Consider the following 25,310-nt stretch of genomic DNA (forward strand, 5'->3'; position numbering starts at 1 on the left):
TTTGCCTGTTTTCTGCACAGATACACAAATAGAATACATGTACGACTTTACTCCTCCACAGAGACCACTATCTTACCTTAAGGAATCATCTACAGGCATGTGTCACATTATCTAACACTAAGACAGAATACTTTTTTACCAAGGGCAGGAACCATCTGAAATTGGTTCCAGTAATATTTTCACAGCAGCAGTGCCATCTTAGAAAGTTTTTCATGTACAACATATCTGACAGTTTATCAGTTTAATGAAAATTATCCAGGGGTTCCTCTGAGAAATTCCAGTTTCCATTTTGTTTTTAATGGAAAACAGTACTTTGAAGATTGCAAAAGAACTTTGACCTAGATTTCTGCTAATCTAAAAATGTCACTATGCTTAACAAAGTGCAGGCATATTTGCTTTTTCCTATGAGACAGAGGAAAATTTTAATGCAGGAGTAGTGAAAGCTTTAGCTCTTTTTCCTCCCCTGTGTTAGTAAACTCTGATATAGGAGAGACATAAAGACCAAGAGGAGGATTTAGATCTTGATCATAATTTATCATTCTTGACTGGTCTGTTCCTTCCATTTCCAGGTAGCTCTTAAAGAAGAAGAAAACATCTGTTCACATAGTATCAACTCTGGCATACGGAAAACCATCTTCTAGTTTTAAGACAGATATTTCACAAAACAGATGTTTTACAGCTGAGTTAAAATGACACTAAGTAATGAGAAAGTAGAATTAATATTATTAGAAGATTTTCTAATACAATCATTAGAATATGTCATTCCAGAAAAATGAAACTAGCTGTGAATTGTTTGGAAATATTCAAATCATATAGTATATAATACAAAACCCAATTTTAGCAAATAGTTTCAAAGGACAAAGGTTGTCAATGAGTGTGAAATGTGTCTGTATTGTCCTCAGAAAGATAAAATCAAATATCACCAATTTGCAAAATCTGCAGATAGGAAAGTGAAATAATTTGTAAACAGTTCTGATAAGGATTGAACTGTGTCCTGCCAAAATTCTTATGTTGAATTTGGTTTAATTGGTTTGGGGTATGGCTTGGGCATTTGCAGTCTTTTAAACCTCTCCAGTAAGTCTCACATACAAGTCAAGATTGAGAACCACTACCTTAGAGGCAGCCTGACATCTTATCCAAAAGAGCACTGGTTCTCAAAGTGTGGGCCCTGGATTAGCAGGTGAGTCTGATGTAAATAAAATGTGGGAACCAGTGCAATAGAGAACTCTCCACCAAACTATTCCTTAGATGCCTTGAATAATATTCCTAAAGAAGAACTTAAGACTGACAATGTTTTTTGCTTGATGGCTTTATTGTTAAGACATTACCCTTCATTGAAACAAATTGCTGAATTGTAACTTGCAATCAACGGTCACAATTTTGTTTCTTAATTAAATAACTCCATAAACTATAAAACCAAATATTGTGTTGGAACTTACAAAATTCCAAATGGAATTACACTTGAGAAAATGTTTTCTGCAGTGGAAGTTCACCTTGAAAATTTAACTATCTAGAACCTTCATACACTGCTAGTGAGAACATCAAATGGTACGGCTGATTTAAAAAACAGTCTGGAAGTCCCTCAAATGGAGTTACTGTAGGATTCAACAATTTCACTCCCTAGGTATTTACCCAAGAGAAATAAACACACTCTACACAAAAACTTATATATGAATGTTTATAGTGCCATTGTTCATAAGAGTGAATTACAAGCCAACAGTGGAGACAATCCAAATGCCCATCAATTGATAAATAGATAAACAAAATGTAGTACATTCACACAGTAGAATATCATTTGGCAATAAAAAGAAATGGAATACTGAGACATGCTACAACATGGGTGAACCTTGAAAACATTATTCTAAGTGAAAAAAGCCAGTCACAAAGGACCACATATTTTATGATTCCATTTATATGAAATGTCCGGAATAGGAAATTTAAAGAGCCAGAAAGTAGTTTAGTAGTCCTCCAGAGCTAAGGGGTTGGGGGAAAATGATGTGTGACTGCTACTGGGCATTGGGTTTCTTTCTGAGGTGATGAAAATGTTGTAAAAGTGATTGTAATGATGGTTGTACAACTCTGTGAATATACTAATCAGAAAGCATATATCTATGTGGACATCCAATTACTATACAAAGTGAATACATTCATAAAGTAAATAAAGTAAATCAAGTGTCAGTTTAACAGATTGGGCTATGACTCTTATTTAGATTTCCATTGTCCTATTTGACTTAACATTGGCAACTTGACTTTAAACAGCATAAAATAATTTCAACTGATAAATACCCATGTCACTGCAAACTTTATAAATCTCTTTTGCATGAAGACTAAAAGCTTAGTAAGAGTTTACCATTTTGAATTGTTGTATGTGATAGGGTTTACTTCTATAAAACTATCAAGGTTTTGAGCTCTTGTAAAAATTACAGGTTTTAAATGTATAAAAAGAAGTCTTATTGGTACCAAAGGGGATAGTGGAGTGGGGGGGCAGGAGATAAATTAGGACTTTGGGATTAACACATACACACTACTATATATAAAATAGATAATCAACAAGGACCTACTATATAGTACAGGGAAGTCTACTCAATATCCTGTAATATCTATAATGGAAAAGAATCTGAAAAAGAGTATATTATATATATATATATATATATATACATGTAACTGAGTCACTTTTCTGTACACTTGAAACTAACACAGCATTGTACAATAACTATACTTCAATAAAAATAAATAAAATTTAAAAATAGCAGAATTCTCCTGTGGAAAAATAAAGAGAGGACTTGAGGCCAGGATACCTGTCTAATTTACTAACTTCCTGCACCTGATCAAGTCTCTTACTCTCTGACCCTCAATTTTCTTTCTGTTAAATTTTTACCCATTTTGAGAGTCAAGTAAACTTTCTTTTCTGTAGCCAAAATTATATGGGTGCAAAATTGGGCCCAGAGATTTCTTTTTTCCACTTTTTTTTTCACGTGAGAACTTTTATTACAGTTGTTCTTTCAGGGCTGGGGCAGTATCTACATTTTCCATTTAGTTTGGAGACAGATCCTGTACAGGATTCGGATAGAACTGAAGAAGAATGAATAACATCTGAACACAGAACTCAGGGATGAGCAAATGATTTTGTAGTGGTAGTTAAGGCCTCCAGACATAGCAACTGACTGTGATGGTCACCATCCCGCTGGAGAGACGGGGTGCATTTGTGAATGTACGTGTGATTGTTGGGTTATGTTAGGCAAGAGGCACAGATGAAATTGCAGGAAAGTAAAGGAGAGTGTGTGCACATTACAGCCAGCCACGGTGTTTTCCATCCCACAGCCTCTTCTACACAGATGGCCACAACCACACCGCCTTGCTGAAGGAGGCCAGACCTTGGAAAGCTAGAGGAAGGTGAAGTTACGAGGAAGGAGAGGCAGCTAAAGTTCTTGGTTATCAAACAGCTACAGAGCAGAGAATAAGGAAGCCAATAGGTAGAGGGAAGAGCAGGAGAAAAATAGGCAGAAGCCAACAAAGAACTGACAATGACCAAGAACTAAGGTTAATGTCTGGGGATTCCTGATGGAATGTCCTCTGGTCAAGAATGAACAACCTTCCAGTGCAGGCCTCCGTGAAGCCTGGCCATGCTACCATTCCTGTCCTTGAATTTCCATTTCTTCATTAATCTTTCCAATAAAACCTTGTTTCATGAGAAAGCCTAACTCAAACTGAAACACCTCTCAAGTCATATTCAGTGAAAAGTTCCTTAATTATACCTCCTCATTTACTTGTCATTTTTTAATCTGGATCATTTCCAAATAATATTTGAATGAGCTTGGTTAATTGTAAGCCCAATACTGTTCCCAAAATAGTGGATCCTACTGAAAATGTATCCTCCCTCGTTCTATCAGAGGCTTGCTTGGGATCACAAAAAGAGAAGGCAGAGGATGATTTGGGGAATTAAGGGAACAGAAAGAAACTACCTACCTCTTATATGCAAGAGCCTTTAAGAGATATGAAAAACAGACCAAACAGTGTGCCAGCTCTTTTCCTACTTTTCTACTCTCTTCACTTCATATCAACAATATCATTTCTTTACATAAACATTTTTGTTTTTTTTTTTTCTTTTAAACAGAAAAGGCAGCTGTATCTTAGGAAGGTTAAAAATAGAAACTTATTGCTTCTAGGGTCCTCCCATGTGTTGGGAGAAGAATTGCTAAACATGGAAGACTTTTAAAATTCTTTCCTAATTTAAACAATCTGTAACAACAATGAAGTATAGCTTCTATCCTAACCTTCGTTGTAAAAGAAACAAAGTACAACAGTTTTAAAGCTGGTATTCTCTGTGATGTAAAGAAATTCCAAAATTAGGTCCTGTTTTGCGGCTGTGATGAATTTGTGCATTCTTTTAGCACTACGTATCCAAGGAAGAGATTCCCAGAGTGCTTTCTGCACCGCTGAAAACCTACCAAGCAACAGTAAGTAAAAATAAATCTTCACAGCCCATGTGCAGAGCACTGAATTTCCATGATGCCTTTTACAGTAAGCCATTGAACAGCAGGCCCTTAGTCAGAAATTCCAACAGAATTCAAATTTTGCTAACTTTTTTCCAAATCAGTTATTAAGCACCCTGTACATTGTTTTTCATATTCATATGGTGTTTACATTTAAATATCACAGTACAGTTCAACTTCTCAGAAAATCTTTCAAGGTTATATAATTTATGAAGGCTCATATGGAATTCATAAGAAAAACGTAAATTATAATAAGCCTTACCTTTCATTTTTACTCTTAGACATATTGGAATTTACTTCAATTAAATTTTCTAGGTCCTGGTCTCTATAGGAAAAAAAAATTTTATATATATATATATATATATATATGATATAATTACATACAATTTTAGGAAATAAACATTAGAATAAAAAATTTTTAGATCAGTACAAAAATTTAAACATAGTCATTTGTGGTCTTTAAGAATATGGACATTGAAAATCTGACCGAACTATTTGTCCTATGCAACCCAAGTATGAGCATGGATTACGTTATGAGAGAGAAATAACTAATTTTTTGGAAGGTTTGAGAAATCTGGTCTGAAAAGAAACAACTGATTGATATTCACATTCGGCTAACTTTGAATGAATACTTACTTTGCATCACAAAGTACTAACTTGTGTATTTCCACGTGGGTTATCTCATTCAGATCTCACAAAATCTTGCAGGACAGCATATGGGGCTCAGAACGGCTAAGTGAATTTTCCAAGGTCAATTGACTAATTTGTAAAAGAGTCAAGGCTTGAGCCACCTGCCCATCTGAAATCAACTCTTAAATATTTAATTAGAGCCTTCATTCCAGCTTTTTGCATGACAGAAATATGAGAAGTCAACCCCAAATTTGAATAAACAATTCATACTGTGGAGGATAAATGGGACAATTACATTCTTAAATCATGGGCTACAATAATGATTTGACACACCTTCATGAGGTACAATGTTCTCTGGTATGTTATATACATATATTAATTATTTATATATTTGCTATTACGCTGGTAGTTCTTAATTTTTTTCCATGAGTTTGGAAAAGCCTTGTCACCAATGCTATTGGTTAGCAGGATGGTTTAGGAGTCAGAGCAAGGCCATTTCTTCTCCTACTTTCTTGGGCAAGTTAGTCAACCTTTCTAAGCTTCCTTTTGTAAACTAGGATAATAATATCTAATTTCATAAGGTTGCAGTGAGAATAAATGAGTTAATGTAAATAAAATTTATAGGCACAATGACTACAGTTGTGACTGAACTGAGTAAGAATAAATAAGTGATAATTAACAGAAGTGTAGTGACACAGCACTAAGCACTATGGATTCCAGAATTCTGAGGGACTATAGTTTCATTTTTATTTCTGCCCTAACTTTTCACATCTTTAGAGTTAACTCCTGTTTTCATAAATCTCCCTTTTCCAGTCCTGAATAGCAGATTTCAAGTAAGGTTCTTTTACATAGAATCAGTGTAGGGACTCTGACTCACAAAATTAATATTGATAAGGATGAATAATAACATAAAAGTCCTCATATTTATGTGGGATGAGATTTAATACTCCTTTTATATAACATCCAAGCCATCAATAAGTGATAAATATGCTAATTAAGCAGCATTCCATAGCTACACTTAAACCTCACATTTAAAATACTAGCTGCGGGCCTGGGAGATCAGGGGGCAGGCAGGAGCGGCCCTCCAGGAGGAGCGGGAGAGGAGTGGAGGTTCATTGCCACACCCACTCAGTCCTGGGGAGGCTGCTGAGCTCTAGGCCATCCCCTGCCCTCCAAAGCCCCCTCCAGGCTGCGTGGGTCTTTGGGGGCATAGGACGGAGGCTGGGGAGATCAAGAGAGGCAGGAGGGAGGGGCCCTCCGAGGCTGGAGGAGGAGGAGAGGAGAGGAGGGCATTTGCCCCTCCTACTCAAGCCCAGGAAGCCTCCTGGGCTCCCAGGTGAGGCCCCCTGCCATCTGAGACCAGGGGTGGGGGGCACGCCTGGGCCCCTTCTGTTCCTTGAGCCTAAGCCTCACCCACCACAGCCCCCAGGGCCTTTTCCAGCCCTGTGGGTCCTGAGCATTGGCCCTGCCCACCATCCAAACCTTGCCCTTGCTTAGGCCCTGCCCTCCATAGCCAAGGCCTTTTTTTTTTTTCTTTTCCCTCCTCCTCTTTTTTACTATTGTGGTACTGATGTACCTTCTGGTTGTTGATTCAACTATCTTTTTATTTTATATTCTCCTAACATATCTGTTAGTTTCCTAGTCTAATGTTATTTTTTACTCTGTTTTTTTCTTTATTTTTTGCTGCCCCAGGTGGCTTGTTGGGTCTTGGTTCACAAGCCCGGGGCCAAAGCTCCTGCAGTGGGAGCTCTGAGTCCAAACCACTGGACTAACAGAGAAAGACCCTGGGGAATATTCATTGGAGTGAGGTCTCACGGAGTTCCGCATCTCAGCACCAAGACCCAGCTCTACCCAATAGCCTACAAACTCCAGTGTTGGAAGCCTCAGGCTAAACAACCAGTAAGACAGGAACACAATCCTACTCAAAAAAAAAAAAAAAAAGAAAAAAGAGACAGTAAAAAAATATGCCACAGATGAAAGAACAAGGTATAAACCTACAAGACCAAATAAATGAAGAGGAAATAGGCAATCTACCTGAAAAAGAATTCAGAGTAATGATATTAAAGATGATCCAGAATCTCAGAAATAGAATGGAGGCATGGATTGAGAAAATATGAGAAATGTTTAACAAAGACCTAGAGAACTAAAGAACAAACAAACAGAGATGAACAACACAATAACTGCAATGAAAAATACACTAGAAGGAATCAATAACAGAATAACTGAGGCAGAAGAATGAATAAGTGAGCTGGAAGACAAAATGGTGGAAATAACTGCTGAGAAGCAGAATACAGAAAAAAGAATGAAAAGAATTGAAGACAATCTCAGAGACCTCTGGGACAACACTAAATGCACCAACATTCAAATTATAGGGGTCCCAGAAGAAGAAGAGAAAAAGAAAGGGTCTGAGAAAATATTTGAAGAGATTAGAATTGAAAACTTCCCTAGCATGGGAAAGGAAATAGTCACCCAAGTCAGGAAGCACAGAGAGTCCCAGACAGGATAAACCCTAGGAAAAACACACCAAGACACATATTAATAAAACTAACAAAAATTAAATTCAAAGAAAAATATTAAAAGCAGCAAGGGAAAAGCAACAAATAACATACAAAGGAATCCCCATAAAGTTATCAGCTGATTTTTCAGCAGAAACTCTGCAGGCCAGAAGGGAGTGGCAGGATATACTTAAAGTGATGAAAGAGCAAAACCTACAACCAAGATTACTCTACCCAGCAAGGATCACATTCAGATTCGATGGAGAAATCAAAAGCTTTTCAGACAAACAAAGGCTAAGAGAATTCAGCACCACCAGACAAGCGTTACAACAAATGCTAAAGGAACTTCTCTAGGTGGGAAACACAGCAGAAGAAAAAGACCCACAAAAACAAACTCAAAACAATTAAGAAAATGGTAATAGGAACATACATATTGATAATAACCTTGAATGTAAATGGATTAAATGCCCCAACCAAAGGAGAGAGACTGGCTGAATGGATACAAAAACAAGACCCATATATATGCTGTTTATAATAGACCCACTTCAGACCTAGGGACACATACAGACTGAAAGTGAGGGGATGGAAAAAGATATTCCATGCAAATGGAAATCAAAAGAAAACTGGAGTAGCAATACTCGTATCAGATAAAATAGACTTTAAGATAAAGGCTGTTACAAGAGATAAGGAGGGACACTACATAATGATCAAAGGATCAATCCAAGAAGAAGATATAACAATTATAAATGTTTATGAACACAAAATAGGAGCACCTCAATACACAAGGCAAATTCTAACAACCATGAAAGGAGGAATCAACAGTAACACAAAAATAGTAGGGGACTTTAACACTCCACTTACGCCAATGGACAGATCATCCAAACAGAAAATAAATAAGGAAACACAAGCTTTAAATGACACAATAGACCAGATAGACCTAATTGATATTTATAGAACATTCCACCCAAAAGTGGCAGATTACACTTTCTCTCAGTTGCTGATGGAATATTCTCCAGGATAGATCACATCTTGGGTCACAAATCAAGCCTTAGAAAACTTAAGAAAACTGAAATCGTATCAAGCATCTTTTCTGACCACAATGCTTTGAGACTGGAAATCAATTACAGGAAAAAAACTGTAAATAACACAAATACATGGAGGCTAAACAGTGTGTTACTAAATAACCAAGAGATCACTGAAGAAATCAAAGAAGAAGTAAAATAATACATAGAAACAAATGACAACAAAAACACAATGACCCAAAACCTATGGGACACAGCAAAAGCAGTTCTAAGAGGGAAGTTTATAACAATACAATCTCACCTCAAGAAACAAGAAAAACCTCATAAACAATGTAAGCCTACACTTAAAAGAGAAAGAAGAAGAAAGAAAACCCAAAGTCAGTACAAGGAAAGAAATCATAAAGATCAGAGCAGAAATAAATGAAATAGAAACGAAGAAAACAATAGCAAAGATCAAAAAAACTAAAAGCTGGTTCTTTGAGAAGATAAACAAAATTGATAAACCCTTAGCCAGACTCAACAAGAAAAATAGGGAGAAGACTCAGATCAACAGAATTAGAAATGAAATAGAAGTATCAACTGACACTGCAGAAATACAAAGGATCATGAGAGATTACTACAAACAACTATATGCCAATAAAATGGACAACCTGGAAGAAATGGACAAATTCTTGGAAAGGTACAATTTTCCAGGACTGAACCAGGAAGAATTAGAAAATATAAACAGACCTATCACAAGTAATGAAATTGAAACCATAATTAAAAATCTTACAACAAACAAAAGTTCAGGACCAGATGGCTTCACAGGTGAATTCTATCAAACATTTAGAGAAGAGCTAACACCCATCCTTCTCAAACTCTTCCAAAAAATTGCAGAGGGAGAAACACTCCCAAATTCATTCTACAAAGCCACAATCACCCTGATACCAAAACCAGAAAAAGATATCACAAAAAAGGAAAATTATACACCAATATCACTGATGAACATAGATGCAAAAATCCTGAACAAAATACTAGCAAACAGAATCCAATAGCACATTAAAAGGATCATACACCATGATCAAGTGGGATTTATCCCAGGGATGCAAGGATTCTTCAGTATATGCAAATCCGTCAATGTGATACACCACATTTACAAATTAAGGAATAAAAACCAAATGATCATCTCAATAGATGCAGAAAAAGCTTTTGACGAAATTCAACACCGATTTATGATAAAAGCTCTCCAGAAAATGGGTATAGAGGGAACTTACCTAAACATAATAAAGGCCATATATGACAAAGCCACAGCAAGCATCATACTCAATGGTGAAAAACTGAAAGCATTTCCATAAGATCAGGAACAAGACAAGGATGTCCATTCTTGCCACTTTTACTCAACATAGTTTTGGAAGTCCTAGCCACAGCAATCAGAGAGGAAAAAGAAATAAAAGGAATACAAATTGGAAAAGAAGAAGTAAAATTGTCACTGTTTGTTGATGGTATGATACCATACGTAGAAAATCCTAAAGATGCCACCAAAAAACTACTAGAACTAATCAATGAATTCAGTAAGGTTGCAGGATACAAAATTAATGCACAGACATCTCAGGCATTCCTATACACCAACAACGAAAAATCAGAAAGAGAATTTAAGGAAACACTCCCATTTACCATTGCAAGAAAAAGAATAAAATACCTAGGAATAAACCTGCCTAAGGAGACAAAAGACCTGTATGCAGAAAACTATAAGACACTGATGAAAGAAATTAAAGATGATACAAACAGATGGAGAGATATACCATGTTCTTAGATTGGAAGAATCAACAATGAGAAAATGACTATACTACCCAAAGCAATCTACAGATTCAATGCAATCCCTATGAAATGACCAATGGCATTCTTCACAGAACTAGAACAAAACATTTCACAATTTGTATGGAAACACAAAAGACCCTGAATAGCCAAAGCAATCTTGAGAAAGAAAAGCAGAGTTGGAGGAATCAGGGTCCCCGACTTCAAACTATACCACAAACCTACAGTAATCAAGACAATATGGTACTGGCACAAAAACAGAAATATAGATCAATGGAACAGGATAGAAAGCCCAGAGATAAACCCACACACATATGGTCACCTACTTTATGACAAAGGAGGCACGAATATACGATGGAGAAAAGACAGCATCTTCAATAGTGGTGTTGGGAAAACAGGACAGCTACATGTAAAAGAATGAAATTAGAACACTACCTAACACCATATACAAAAATAAACTCCAAATGGATTAAAGACTTAAATGTAAGACCAGACACTATAAAAATCTTAGAGGAAAACATAGGAAAAACACCCTTTGACATAAACCACAGCAAGACCTTTTTTGACCCACCTCCTAGAGTAATGGAAATAAAAACAAAAATAAACAAATGGAACTTAATTAAACTTAAAAGCTTTTGCACAGCAAAGGAAACCATAAACAAGACAAAAATACAACCCACAGAATGGGAGAAAATATGAGCAAATGAAACAACAGAAAAAGAATTAGTCTCTAAAATATACAAACAGCTCATGGAGCTCATTATCAAAAACCCAAATAATCCAGTTAAAAAACGGCAGAAGACCTAAATAGACATTTCACCAGGAAGACATACAGATGGCCAAGAGGCACATGAAAAGATGCTCAACATCACTAATTATTAGAGAAATGCAAATCAAAAGTACAATGAGGTATCACCTCTACCTGTCAGAATGGCCATTATCAAAAAATCTAGAAACAGTAAATGCTGGAGAGGGTGTGGAGAAAAGGCAACTCTTCTGCACTGTTGGTGGGAATGTAAATTGATACAACCACTATGGAAAACAGTATGGAGGTTCTTTAAAAAACTAAAAATAGAACTACCATATGACCCAGCAATCCCACTACTAGGCATATACCTTGAGAAAACCACAATTCAAAAAGAGTCATGTACCACAGTATTCATTGCAGCACTATTTTCAATAGCCAAGACATGGAAGCAACCTAAGTGTCCATCGACAGATGAACGGGTAAAGAAGATGTGGCTCATATATACATTGGAATATTACTCAGCCATAAAAAGAAACGAAATTGAGTTATTTGTAGTGAGGTTGGTGGACCTAGAGTCTGTCATACAGAGTGAAGTAAGTCAGAAAGAGAAAAACAGATACTGTATGCTAACCCATATATATGGAATCTAAAAAAAAAAAAATTGGTGTCGATGAACCTAGTTGCAGGGCAGGAATAAAGAGGTAGACATAGAGAATGGACTTGAGGACACTGGGTGGGACGGTGAAGCTGGGGCAAAGTGAGAGTAACATCAACATATATACACTACCGAATGTAAAATAGTTGGCTGATGGGAAGCAGCAGCATAGCACAGGGAGATCAGCTCGGTGCTTTGTGTCCATCTATAGGGGTGGGATAGGGAAGATGGGAGGGAGGCTCAAGAGGGAGGGGATATGGGGACACGTGTATGCATATGGTTGATTCGCTTTGTTGTGCAACAGAAACTAACATAGTATTGTGAAGCAGCTGTACTCCAATAAAGATCTATTAAAAACAAAATAAAATAAAATACTAGCTGCACATCTTTTAAAATGTAGAAATTAGTTAAATTATTTTTTAATGTGAGTTACAGTAGAAAATATGCCCATTAATATATGTAAAAAGTACAGGATTTCAGAAGTAGCTCAGAAGTATCAAAATCATTTGATTCTGCAGTCTGAATGATGTAAAATTCAAAACTGACTTCTTCAACAGAACTACTAGAACTGTGTGAGGAGACCTCCCAGATCGCATCTTTCAAATCTAGAAATAGAGACAGCAGGCTTTGCGTTCACCTAACCCGTGATGGTCCTTCCCTATTACTAGAGTCACCTTCTTGACCTCAGAGGTTACCATACTATCTTAATAGCCTGAGCATTAAATGATCCTCCCCTTAACATTTTAAAATACAATAGTACTTTACCAAATACTTGGGGATAATGGAATAAAAATTAAGTGGATTATCATGATATGCTATAATCCAGTTTCGCAGGAATGCCAAACAGGGACGGTTGGCAATGGCAAACAGTGAGAGATCACCAGGAAATGTGAATTTTGGGGAATTAGAATTCTGTCCCAGGAAGTGATTCTCCCTCCAAAGCTAACCTTGGATGAACTGAGTGACATTTTTTAAGGAAGCTGGTGCTTTTCATTATGACTTGAGAGTAAAATCACATTACCATGCCTAACATGGCCTTGCACACAGTAGCTGCTCCAAAAATACTTGTGGCATTAAATTAATTTAAATTCTCTTTTTTCCCCTTCTCTGGTAGAAATCTACGCTACCTTACCCAGCTCTGGGAAAAGATCTGAAAGGGACCCCAAGGGAAAGATATTAGACCCTGAACCTTTATGGCAGTCAGCTTCGGCCACACCTAGGTACAGAGTGTGCACAATAACCTCTTAGAAAAAGTTCAGAAGAGACGGTGACGGACATTTCACCTCCATTTGCGTCAATCACCTAGAACCTGCCTTATTTCACCCCTGAATTGCACATATTTCTTTCCTTTTTTTCACACAGCTCCCAACCAGGGCTTTGTTTCCTTATTTTGGGACATTTCCTTAGGGGTTGAATTTTGCCCTCCCACCAAATTTCTATGTTGGAGTCCTAACGCCAGAAAAAATCGAGTTCAAATGAGGTCATTAGGGTGGGCCCTAATCCAATATGATTGGTAGCTTTATAAGAAGAGGAAATTTAGGCTCAGATACACACACAGATGGATAACAATGTGAAGACAGAGGGTAAAGACAGCCCTCTACCAGCCAAAGAGAAAGTCCTGGAATAGATCCTTCCCTCTGGACCTTCAGAAGGAGCCAACCCTACCGACATACTGATCTTGGATTTCTAGCTTCCAGACGGTGAGAAAATTAATTTCTCTTTTAAGCCACCCAGGCTGTGGTTCTTGTTATGGCAGCCCTAGCAACCAAATACACATCTGCTTCTGCCCTCATGACATGGTTGTTTAGTTTCTCAGCCTGATGCTGGATGCCCTCACCTGCTCTGACACCTTCCACTCCTGGCTGCTGCAGATACTGCACCTTTGATCTGCCTATACCACCCCACCTCCTCACGCCCAGTACCCAAGTCTTTTGGACCCTAGCTATTGTGAGGGAGAGCGGAAATGGATTTAGATCTAAGCAGGGAGGAGAAACCAGAATCCTGCAAATCCAACCACTGTAGGTAGATAACTCAAAATTGGAATGTATGCTTGCCTTCAAAGAAGCACACTCCCAAAGGGATATAATTGTGAATCATTGAGTAAACCATGTTATTAGGGGGTTCATAGAATTTTTGCTGTTTTTATTAAACAGTGCCACATATCAAGTCTGGTAGAATGGATTATAAGATTTTATTCTGAATATTTTATACTAATATTTAAAGCAAAATTAAAAGTTCCAGATCATGAAAAGTACAAAATGTGGATTTACTCTGGTTGTTCACCCTGATTGATGTCATCAGCTAGATTTGGAGATCCAATAAAAGAAGTTCAAATTGCCCATAAACTTCCCAAGTTGAAGGATGTAAAAATAAATTTTTATTCTTTAATTAAGACTACATCTATCTTATCGTGTCTTTTACACTGTGGTAGAAGATGAAGAGCTGTGAGTCAAAGTGTGAAAAATAGATTTTTATAGAAGCCCAGCCAAATGCTGCAGGGTCAAACAAAGGCTTGATTCCAAACCTTTTCTGTGGCAGTTCAGTGGAAGACCTTATAATTTTGTGATTTTATGAGCAGTTGGAATTAACTTCAAGAAAAACCACCAGTTCTCTGTGGATACAGAGAGAAATGCTAAAAAGAAATTTTGTTAACCATAGCAACTGAAAATGCTTTTCTTTACACAGACTACACAATGTTTGGGAGAAGATATGAGTTATCTGTTATGTAGAGTCATAGCACACATTTTGAATATGAGCATTTATCTATGTTATAATCATGTAAATTATTTTCTACTGCCCCATTAAGGAATATAATACTCCCTTGCAGAGCAGATTAAAGAAAAAAATAGAGATTCTGGGGACCAAGGCTTATTATGTCTCTTAAAACACAACTTTTCCTAGGATATGCTCTACATGAGAGAAAGTTATCAGCTCACTCCCAACTGCTCTTCCTCTCTTATGAAGATGTGGGAGGTATTTATCAAATGCTGCAATATGTTTCTCTCTCTCCAGCTCACTTACATCGTTTTTGCAGAGTATCAAACACATTTGCAAAATTAAAAACCTCCATATAGAAAATTTACTATGGTACTTCTTTTATGCCAAGAACTAAAACTAAGGCTTAAGCTTTAGTTCAAAGGAATATTTATCTCTCTGAAGGGAGTGTAGAATACAGTGAGATAACTGCTATAATTCTTCAGCTCTACTGAATTTGCAAAATGGTCCCAGCTTTACATATTTTCATAATTTGTTTCAATGAGGGAGTCTTAAAGATTTTATATTAAAGAAATTAACAGGTCCATAGAGAAAATGATCAATTTAGGTATTTTAAATATAAGATGTGACCAAGAATTTCAGTGGCTCTAATTCACCATGGTTCATTGAGATTATGTTTCAAAATAGGGTTTTTGGCTTAAGCAAGGAGACCAGTCGTAGGATATCAGATCCCTCCAGTCTAGTTTCACTCATGGGGCTCAGAGTGTTAGAGTTATAAGGCAATGGGCTTTGTCTAGTTGGATGATCAGAGGTCCTGATTAGTTTTGAAATTTAGCTTGTAACTCAGAGAATATTTATTAAGCACCTAATACGTGCCAAGCATTGTGCCATGAATTGTAGATAAAGACATGAGCAAGACAGATCCAATCTTTGCCCTTAAAAAATCCAATAGTGGATGAGAGATTATTAAATAATAATGCCAAGAGACAAATATCATAGGACAGAAGAACAGAGAGCTTGAGAACATCCAGAAGGACCTGATGCAGAAGTGATGGGTCAGGTTGGGCTTCCCAGAGCCTGAGTAAAAGACACCTAAGCTGACACCTAAAGGATAAGTAGCAGTTATCCATGCAGCAGCGATGACAGAGGAGCGAGGCGTGCTCATGTCAGGGGGTGTGTGGGTGGGCTTTGCTTGTGGGTGGAGCATAGGGAATGGGGCTGGGGAGGCCTGTGGAGGCAACATCATGGCGAGCTTTGGAAACCAGGTTAAGGGGTACACTGTTGTCCAGTGGCAATGTGAAGCTACTGGAGGATTTCATCAGAGGAAGGACAGGATCAGATTTGTGTTTTAAGAAGATCACTCTACAGCATGGCAGACAGATTGAAGGGCAGAAGGTACCAGAGACAGCAGAGGGACCAGTGAGGAGACTTAACAGTAAGCTGGGCCATAGTAGCAGTTGGGATGATGAAATGTCTCAGTTCCTGAGATAACTAGGAGAAGCATCCAGAGTGACCTACTGATTATGGGGAATGAAGCAATGGAAAGAGTCAAGGTTACCTCCCACCTCCAGCATTCTGTCTTGAGCAGAAGTATGAGAAATATTCAATAGGAAGGCAGGAAGGAAACTTCTTATTGGGATACTAACAAGGTATGTCTTAGCAAATAGGAAGCCCTTAGAAAGATGGCCATATAATACTACAAATAGTTCAGAATATTTTTTCTGCTTTAGATGAAGGTTGCCTTTTCTAACTGTAAAGACCTGTATCACTAGATGTTTTTCAATCTTTACGTGGGAGCAGCAGTTTATAGGCTACCGATAATTGAATATCCCCCTTTAATGTTGGTTCATGAAAATGTGAAACTGTCATTGCTAAAATTCACAGTTTCTCCCTGAATAAATGAAAATTCTGTACACATCTGCATTTGCTCAAGTTGTTGTGTTCCTAGAAAGAGCTCAGGGACACCTGCTTACATTTTGATCCATGACTGAAATTTATTCCACCCCTAACTGTGAATTAAATATACAGCTGCTGGAAATGTCAGCAAAGTCACATAAAAGGAACTCTGATTCACTGCTGTTATACTATTAAATAATCAGTGCTCCTGTCACATTGAATTGGATGTAAAAGTGCCTTGTGGCTGTTATTCCTACTGGGAGTCATGTTAAAATGCCCCCTCTCTTTACCCATTAAAATCAAGTGGGCCACATAAATACATTGCAGATACAGGTGACTGAACATATTGAATGAAGTCACTTTTTTCAAATAGGCAGCTTAGTCTTTCCTGTTTGTTCTGCAGTAATTCTTGAACATCCTGGCTGATTATCATCAAATCTGGTGTAACTACTAAAGAATAGTCAGACATCACTTAGGTTAGATTTGTGGATCAAGCTGTCATCTGATATACAGAACAAACGAGTGGTTACCAGTGGGGAGAGGCAAGGGGGAGAGGGGCAACATAGGGTAGGTAATTGAGAGGTACAAACCATTAGGTACAAAATAAGCTACAAGGATATATTCTATGATATGGAGAATATGGCAAATAGTTTATAATAACTATAAGTGGAGTATAACCTTTAAAATTGTGAATCACTATATCATATACCTGTAATTTATATCATATTATACAGCAACTATACCTCAATAAAAAGTTTAAAAATAAATCCTTAAAAAAGGCTGCCATCTGAAAACAACATGATGGTCAATATTCTTAAATTTCTTTTTTATAGTAATCCTATCTGTATAAGGAAAATGTCCTCTTCTTATAGATACTTTGTTAGGAGTTGCTGAAATACAAATTAGTTTTTATGAAATTAGCCTCTTCTAATAAACAAAAGGCAAAAGAGAACAAAACAAAACAAAAGAGAAAGTTACCATTATCTGTCAACATAGTGCATTTGCAGAAGGAGGAAGGGAAGGAGGCAAAAGTCAGAAGAAGGGGAAAGGGAGGAGGGAGAGGAGGAAGGAGGGAACAGGAGTGGGGGAGAGAGAGAGAGAGAGACAGAGGGCGCTACAGTTTATGGAAACAGCCGCTAAGGGAGAAGTTGGCTACAGTAGCCACTGTTAGTTATTCCATATGTACTTGTTAAACCTAACCACTTCCAACATGGGTTGGGAACCTCCTAAAACTGTTACTAATAAAAATAAAAATCTGCCCCTACCAGTACCACTCTGAAGAAATGCTTCTACTTATCAAAGATATTTCCATACGCTTACCAGTGGCAGGGTCGGCACCAAAAGTTTGCTATTATTTCAGTTATTAGAAAATCTCTATAAGACAAATCTTCCTCTCCTCTCTGTCATTTCCACAATAATTTTCTAGAAAAAAAGTGTATCTAATTGTAGGCCTTTAACTGCAGGGGTGGGAGGGGAATTAGAAAGGAAGGGACCGTTGGGAGAATAAAGGACAGAAAGAAGGGGTAAATCTGAGGTTTTTTTGCTCCCGATCATTTGTTCTTCCAGTAGTGACATCAGAAGGACTTGGGTTTAGATCCAGGATGTGTTTTCTTTCTTGAGAAGTTTATTTTATATCTTTGAGCTATAGTTTCTTCTTCTATAGAATAGCATGCGTGAATATATTTCTCATGGGGTTGGTTGTTGTGAGGATTAAATGTATATAAATTGCCAGGCACACCAGAGGTGTTCAATAAATACTGCTCTCTAATTAGCAATTGCTCTTCAATTGCCTTGGTACCTTCCTACCTCAGACACTCCAACACCTTGTGATAAAAACACACAAACAGAAAAGGCAAATTAAAACACTAGGATTGACATATATACACTCCCATGTGTAAAACAGATAGCTAGTGGGAGCATGCTATGAAGCACAGGAAGCTCAGCTCGGTTCTCTGTGACAACCTACATGGGTGGGATGGGGGGGAGGGGTGGGAGGGAGGTCCAAGAGGGAAGGGATATAGGTATACATATAGCTGACTCACTTCATTGTACAGCAGAAACTAACACAACATTGTAAAGCAATTATACTCCAAAAAAAAAAAAAAAAAAAGAACCACTAATGTAGAAAACAAAAAGACATGAGATTTAGGCCGATGAGCATGTCACACTATCCTCTTTCTCCCTGTGGCTTCAAAGCACTTTTCCATATGTTAATCTGCTTTCTTCATCCCAGAATTTTGAGACTTTAATTCCCAGCTATATATTTATTATGGCAAAATTTCAGGTCAGCAGAACAATCTGGGCTTCTCATACAACGCACTCTGGTGCATTATCAATAAGCTCTTTTGGTGAAAGATATGACATAAAGATAGTGAATTATAAGATATTTACAAAACTCAAAATGGAAGTTCAAGGTTAAAATCTGCTGGAATATTTTGTGAGCCCACATGAGCTGTGGATCTGTAATTTTGAATACTGAATATCCTTTCCAATGCTCCAATGCTCTGTAGCCATCTGTGTAAACCACCGATTTGGTCCAGCTTCTCCAAAATATGTTTTCCTCTTATTTAATTTCACTCATTTTTCATATCAGTCCTGATACTCTATCTCCTATAGGCAACAAACCCTAACTTGTCTTCGTGAAAATTAGAAGTACAAAACTGAGTCCAAAAGAGTGCAATTGATTCCAGAAGAGTGTAGCATATTCTCGGCTGACAGGAAACACATGGGTTATAAATGTGTGCTCATTTGAACACTCAAGAAAAACGAAAGCCTTCTTTTAGAAAAAGAGAAAAAAGAAAGCAAGAAAGCGAGCAAGAAAGGAAATTCCTAACCTAGAACCTTGGGTTCTTTTTTAAATGCATGGCAAGATAGTTAGGCAAAGTCATTTACCGCTTAGTATTTCTGAGAGGTGAAGGTTTCACTTCAATAAGATTGTCCAAAGCTTGGCTGTTCAAAAGAGAAAAAGAGAAAAAAATAAACTCCAATTAGTGATAGGTTGTTTTGTTTGTGCTAGGTCTATAAAGCAATATAATAAATCTACTCCACTCAGGGGCAACAGACATGAGAATGTGAAATGACTGTTTTTATTTGATTACCTTTGATTGCTTCTGATTACTTCAGGATTCACTTTGATGAGGTTATTGAGATCCCGGTTTCTTTAAAAAGAAAAATAAAAAGTAAGCAGGTTAATTATAAATAAATTCTTTTGGTAAGATCATTAAGGTTATAAATGTGCTTGAAATAATTGTAAAACAAAACATTCTTCCTACCCAAAGCACAAAAATTAATACAGTTCTATTACCTTTGGTTGTTGGAGAGAGTTTCAGGATTCACTTTGATGAGCTTATCAAGATCTTGATTTCTTCAAATGGAAAAAAAATTAAAGCAGCTTGTGTTAGAGATAATACAGGTTTAAGGTGGCTGGAATTGGAAGAAGGGATTAGCTAGTTTATCATTTAGTATAAGACATATTGGTTTGGCATAGAACCCCCTTGAAATAAATTTTCAAACCAATCTAGGGAGGACTAATTATGTTGGATCAGGAGAAGAATTACTCTGACTTCACACACTTATTGTCAGAGCCCATCTACAAGGGCACGCTAACTCAGAGTTCACAGCAAACATCTCATGATTGACCACTTTTACTCTGGAATGTTTTAACAGTATGACGATACAAACTGATTCTAAGGTCCTTGATATTTTAAAAATCATATTCACCAGCTAAATATACCATTTTTTTAAAAAATAAGAAACTCCCAAACTAGGATTATACTTAACATAAGTCTTGGCAAACAGAGTTCCAGTAATCCATCAAAATTGTGACTTTTCTTTCCTCTACCATGACTTAAAAAGCTGAAATCATGGTAAATTAGGGACATACTCTGATAACTGTCCACTTCCTAGTTGAAACCCTATCAGTTTCTTTCCTCAGTCGGAGAACAGTATTTCCTCCCACCTGGTTTGCTATCACTCATTGCCTCTGTATAATACTTTGCTTCTAAGGGCTGGAAAGTAGTGATTTTTCAACGTGTTCCTCTAAACCGCTTTATAATATTTATTCACAGAAGAGCCCACAATAGCAAGAAATCTTGGGATTGATAACACCTGCTTTCAGTAAATTTTGGCAGCTACCTGCCTGTACCTCCTTCCCCCCAAAAGTCCTTTTCCCTTATATAAAAATAAAGTATGGTTTACTCTTCAAAAAGACTGATGCAAGGTTAGGAACTGAAGGAGAGCCACTTAGAGGTTAGTCATCAAAGTCTGAGAAAAAGGTCTGCATTTCCTTCCACAACCCCTAAGCCTTTCCATAGAATTTGCTTCCCAGCTCATGGCTTCACTGAGTTTGATCTCTTCATCCTTGTTCTCAGATCTCCACGGTAGACAGAAAGCCCCTAAATGAATGTTTACTGTTTTGAATTATCTTCAATAGTAATATTATCAATTAAAGATAATCAACTGGTATCTACAAACACTATCAAAGAAATGATAAACATGACAACTATCCAAAATAAAATTTTCTTGTATAAATTGATTACAAAAACCTGTTATAAAGTTAAATTGTGCCTGAAAGACGATCTTTAAAATGAGGATAATTTCATACATTAAAAGAAAAAAAGTATAAAAAATAAAACTTTGTAGAGGAAATAATATGTCAAAGGCCACAACCTTTTAATACATAAAATCAATCACAATATTTTAGTGTAACTACATATAATATTCACCAACCAGCATAATTAGGAGTAAGCTGCATAAAAAAATGCAAACACAAACATGAGAACTCCCGTTTTTACTGTTCTGCTCAATACAGAAAACTTGGTTCATTCCAAATCTTAGAACTGTGCTATTCAAACTACTACATCATAGAGCTCATTAAAAAATACAATTTACATCACAGCCCAATACTTTGTTTTCAGTCAGACAGACAGACACACACACATAATAAAACATAAATTTCACAAAATAAGACACCCACTACGTAAGAACTCTCATGTTTTCTGCTCTACTTCACTCTAGCTAACTGGGAAAAAATGCTGACTGCCGCTCACTAAATTAATTACAAGACCATTTAATGGGATGTGACCCACAATTTGAGAAACACTAGCTTAGAAAACATATATATAAACGCGTGCTATGTTTTACCACTTCTCTTAAAAAGACGACACCTTGTGTCAATAAAGCAAGGATCTCAGTAATAGTCCTGAATTGCCTTGACTGATAGCATCATGCAACTTAATGAATTGAAAACTTATAGACGCTTTTTTCAGGCCCTGGATCCTACAAACACAGGAATCTTATATCTAAATTTTATCCAGGAAAAATGTAACATTTTTCCTACTCAAGTTACTGCTTTCATTTATTTTGCTTTAAGGATATAGGGATACATTGAAATATTTAGCTATTATTATTTTCACGTAGTTCAAAAGTTGTAAAGTGTTTTGCGGTCATTGGCACAAATTTGTGTCATTGTCACTTCAAAGACTGTGAAGTAATATTTCAAGTGACCCTGTGAAAGTAGTAGAGAACATCTCCAGGCTGTCCCATGGCAGGAGCAAAAGTTCTAGCTTTATAGTTTCCACTGTTTCCTGAGGTACTGAATCAACTTTCACCTATTTTAAGATCAAAGTCTCCATGCTGTGATTTAAAGACCAGGAGTTGGGCTGGGAGTTGGAAGAACTCACAGAAGATTATGAGACTTTTGCCCCGAATACTTCAGTGTTCTCATTTGTAAAATTGGGAGATTGGATTTGTTCATCTCTAAGCCTCTGCCCATCTCTAACATCTTCTACCCCTAGGAATCTATGAATGTGAATTTTACTGCCTGTCGTGTTTATTAGCTATTTCATGTCTCCTTTTCTTTTTAAATGCAACTCATTGACAATACATTCTATATTCAGCAAGAAGTACATAAGCGTCCCAAAATGTAATATATTAAATTGACAACCTATTATTGTCTTGGAGTCCCATCTCTTTGCCCCCAGTACATAATTAGCTTTAAACTATGATAATTGCTTGCTATTAATAAGATTGAGTATGTCTACTGAATTCTCTTTTTGGCATCCACGGCCTATAATTATACCTAATGTGCACCTAATGATACCTAGCTGTAAGCTTCAAACCCAGTAGGTGCTCAGTAATTATTCACCGCCTAACAGATCACAGAACTACTATTCGTCTTCCACTAGTTTTCTCTGTGACACTGGCCACATCACTTAACCTTTCTGAGTCTTAATTTCCTCTTCTGTAAATAGAATAGGTTTGACTGGAACAGTGGTTTGCAAGTGTTCATAGTAACTGGGCTACGAGTTTTCTGAGGTCCCTTCCTTCCATCTCCAAAATTTTGCAATTTTTTTACATACCAGTTAAACTCAAAAAAGTGAAATCATAAAAACAGTCTTAAATATATATATAAATATATACGTACATACATATAATAGTAGTGCATAATGATATAAAAATCTTCATATAACCAGAGACAAAAAGTGAATTTCATTTTCATCATTATAGATACTACTTAAAGAATTATCAAATTTTAGATCCATTACTTTGCTGCGAGCAGCAAACCATCTAAGAAATAATGAACCTCATAAAATTTCCACCGACTACTAGAAAACACCCTCTGAAAACGAGGTGAATGGTATTGCTTACAACTAATGAGGTGTCCAGCTCTTTTCAAAAAATTAACTATCATTAATAAATTTAACCAGATCCAGAGACAAAGGTATTAACATCAATACTACAAAACATAAACAGGGCATAGACTAGCTATGTTTCTACCCCAATCACTCCCTTCAATTGCTTTACTTGAGCTGCCTTTCTTTTTATTAGCAAATAGATATCTAAGTTTTCAGGGACATATAAAAATTGTGATGACTTTTCAAGATTTATATTCAGTTTGCCCATAGAATGATTACAAGTCATTTATATTCAAATTGTACTTAGTTAGGGAGAAACAAAGCAAAGTAAATAAATCACATCCTTCTCTTACCCGGCTGTGTTTTTGACAGCTTTGGGGCTTACGTTAATAAGTTCATCAAGATCTTGTTCACTGCTAAAACAAAATAAAATAAAAGGTCAAATTCAGTTGGAAATCAGAAAAAATGGCTGGCATTGTTTCTTCTGATGCTTGTGAATCATTCCATGGGATCCTAGACAAAAAGTGATAAATTTACCGAGTTTCTACTTTATATATATTAGTTATCTTTTTTAAATCCTCAAAACAACTGAGTTAAATATTACCATTCTCTCTTTATAAATAAATTGAGTTTCATAGAAATTAAGACCCTCTTTGGGCCAGATACCTAAGAAATGACTGAGGGTGAACTAGGATTGAAACCATAGCTGGACCCCAAACCACATGCTCCCTTCTGCTAACATCCTTCCTCTCTCTATTCACAATAATTCCTTACATCTGCACAATGCTTTTCACCATTATCATCATAATAATCTTGAGAGGTAGCTTGGAGTTACTCTGTCACGTTTTTCTTAACTTTTGCTCCAGTGAATGATGGGTCTTAACTTTTCAAGAAGACAGGAGTATAATCAAAATCATGTAGAAATATTCTAATCAAGTATTAGAATGTTATGTCACCAATTTTCTGAAGAGTCATTTAATTTTTATTAATCCTTGGGTTTGTGAAAGAGAAGAAAGCCAATATTCTTTGGTTTATTCAGTTTTATGAACTTATAGTTTATTTACTATAAACTTGCAGTAATAACCTACTTACGCTACTGTTGTGTCCAGTGAATTTCTCAAATAGTCATTAAACAGAATTTGCTTCAGTATTACAATTTGAACAATATTATAATAAATTGAAGCAACACAATAAAAGAAAAAATCTATCTACCATTATTACACACAACAAATCAATTTGTTCTCATTTTTTTCATGTCCCCTTTCAAATGTCCTTAGACAAATAATCTTATTCTGGGGCATAAATTGAAGACTTGCTCACGAGTCTTCAATAATCTTAATAAGCTTACCTTTTATTTGCTGAGGGAGTCACTTTGATAAGATGGTTCAGATCCTGGTTCCTAAAAAATGTTGTAAATTTCAATAAGGGGGTAAAATCAAGTCAAATCAATTACAATTTGTACATTTTTTTCAATCTTAATATTGAATCAAGTGATTGTTGTTAATTCAAAACTTCATCTTGAGTTCTTTTTTTAGCCCTCTGTAAAAGCAGGTGGCTACTATCAATTCATTTCTTACACAACTACATATATATGAAAATTTAATTTAGTTTTATTCTTATTTCTTTTAAGACAACCTCAAATTTAAATTGCTCGTAAACTCCTTGTTTTCCAAGAATATTTTTGAAGATTGTAATGAACAAGAGAAAAATTTAAGCTGTTGGTCATTTGCACGTGTTCCTTGCTTCCCTCCCCTCGAAACAAAACAAAACAAAAACCTGGGATTTTTTAAAAAAGAGGCTATTTCCTGATTCTAAGGTATGGAGGTAATATACATAATATTAATATGTAACATTCAGGCTACTCCAAGATATTAATCAGTTCAGAATCATGCTTCATGCAATGCTAAGTCAGAACAGGGAAGACTTCAGATTATATAACTTGCTTTTATTCTAAACAAATAGGCAATAATAGCTCTAAAGAGACATTTCTGTTATCGTACTGGGCCTTCATACCAACTCTAACACCAGAAGGCCTGAACAAGATGCCTAATTTGATATACCTTATTATTGGACAATTTGTTATACATCCTGAAAAGAAAAAAGACTAGAAAGGCTTATATCCCTGAACTAATCTTTAGGATTAACCTATAAACTAATTTTATCATGTACAAATCCTTCCATGTAAATTATTGCATTCTATTATATTGAACTATATGAAATTGTCCTC

At 36.4% G+C, this 25,310-nt stretch overlaps 1 protein-coding gene across 28 annotated transcripts in view; it reads right to left on the reverse strand.

Annotated features, from left to right (window-relative positions):
* Positions 1–25,310, reverse strand: part of SCEL (sciellin) — a 140,268-nt gene that overhangs the window by 21,788 nt on the left and 93,170 nt on the right. For 22 of the 28 annotated variants that reach the window (XR_016388614.1, XM_089899240.1, XM_089899258.1 and 19 more), the window contains 6 exons: positions 24,432–24,482; positions 23,437–23,499; positions 19,753–19,812; positions 19,547–19,606; positions 19,341–19,397; positions 4,756–4,818 (listed from right to left, as the gene is read on the reverse strand). Coding sequence is in view for 27 of the 28 variants with exons in the window: in XM_089899240.1 (XP_089755366.1) it covers positions 4,756–4,818; positions 19,341–19,397; positions 19,547–19,606; positions 19,753–19,812; positions 23,437–23,499; positions 24,432–24,482 (354 nt within the window). In the remaining variant the exon portion in view is untranslated. Of the gene's footprint in view, positions 1–1,231; positions 4,445–4,755; positions 4,819–6,420; positions 10,838–17,191; positions 17,339–19,340; positions 19,398–19,546; positions 19,607–19,752; positions 19,813–23,436; positions 23,500–24,431; positions 24,483–25,310 lie in introns of those variants that run through there. The other 6 variants (XM_089899257.1, XM_089899253.1, XM_089899246.1 and 3 more) reach the window with 4 other exon arrangements.

Source organism: Delphinapterus leucas, chromosome 18, assembly GCF_059928025.1.
Source record: "Delphinapterus leucas isolate spDelLeu-1000000601 "Yukka" chromosome 18, BTC_Dleu_Yukka2, whole genome shotgun sequence".
Lineage (NCBI taxonomy): Eukaryota > Metazoa > Chordata > Mammalia > Artiodactyla > Monodontidae > Delphinapterus > Delphinapterus leucas.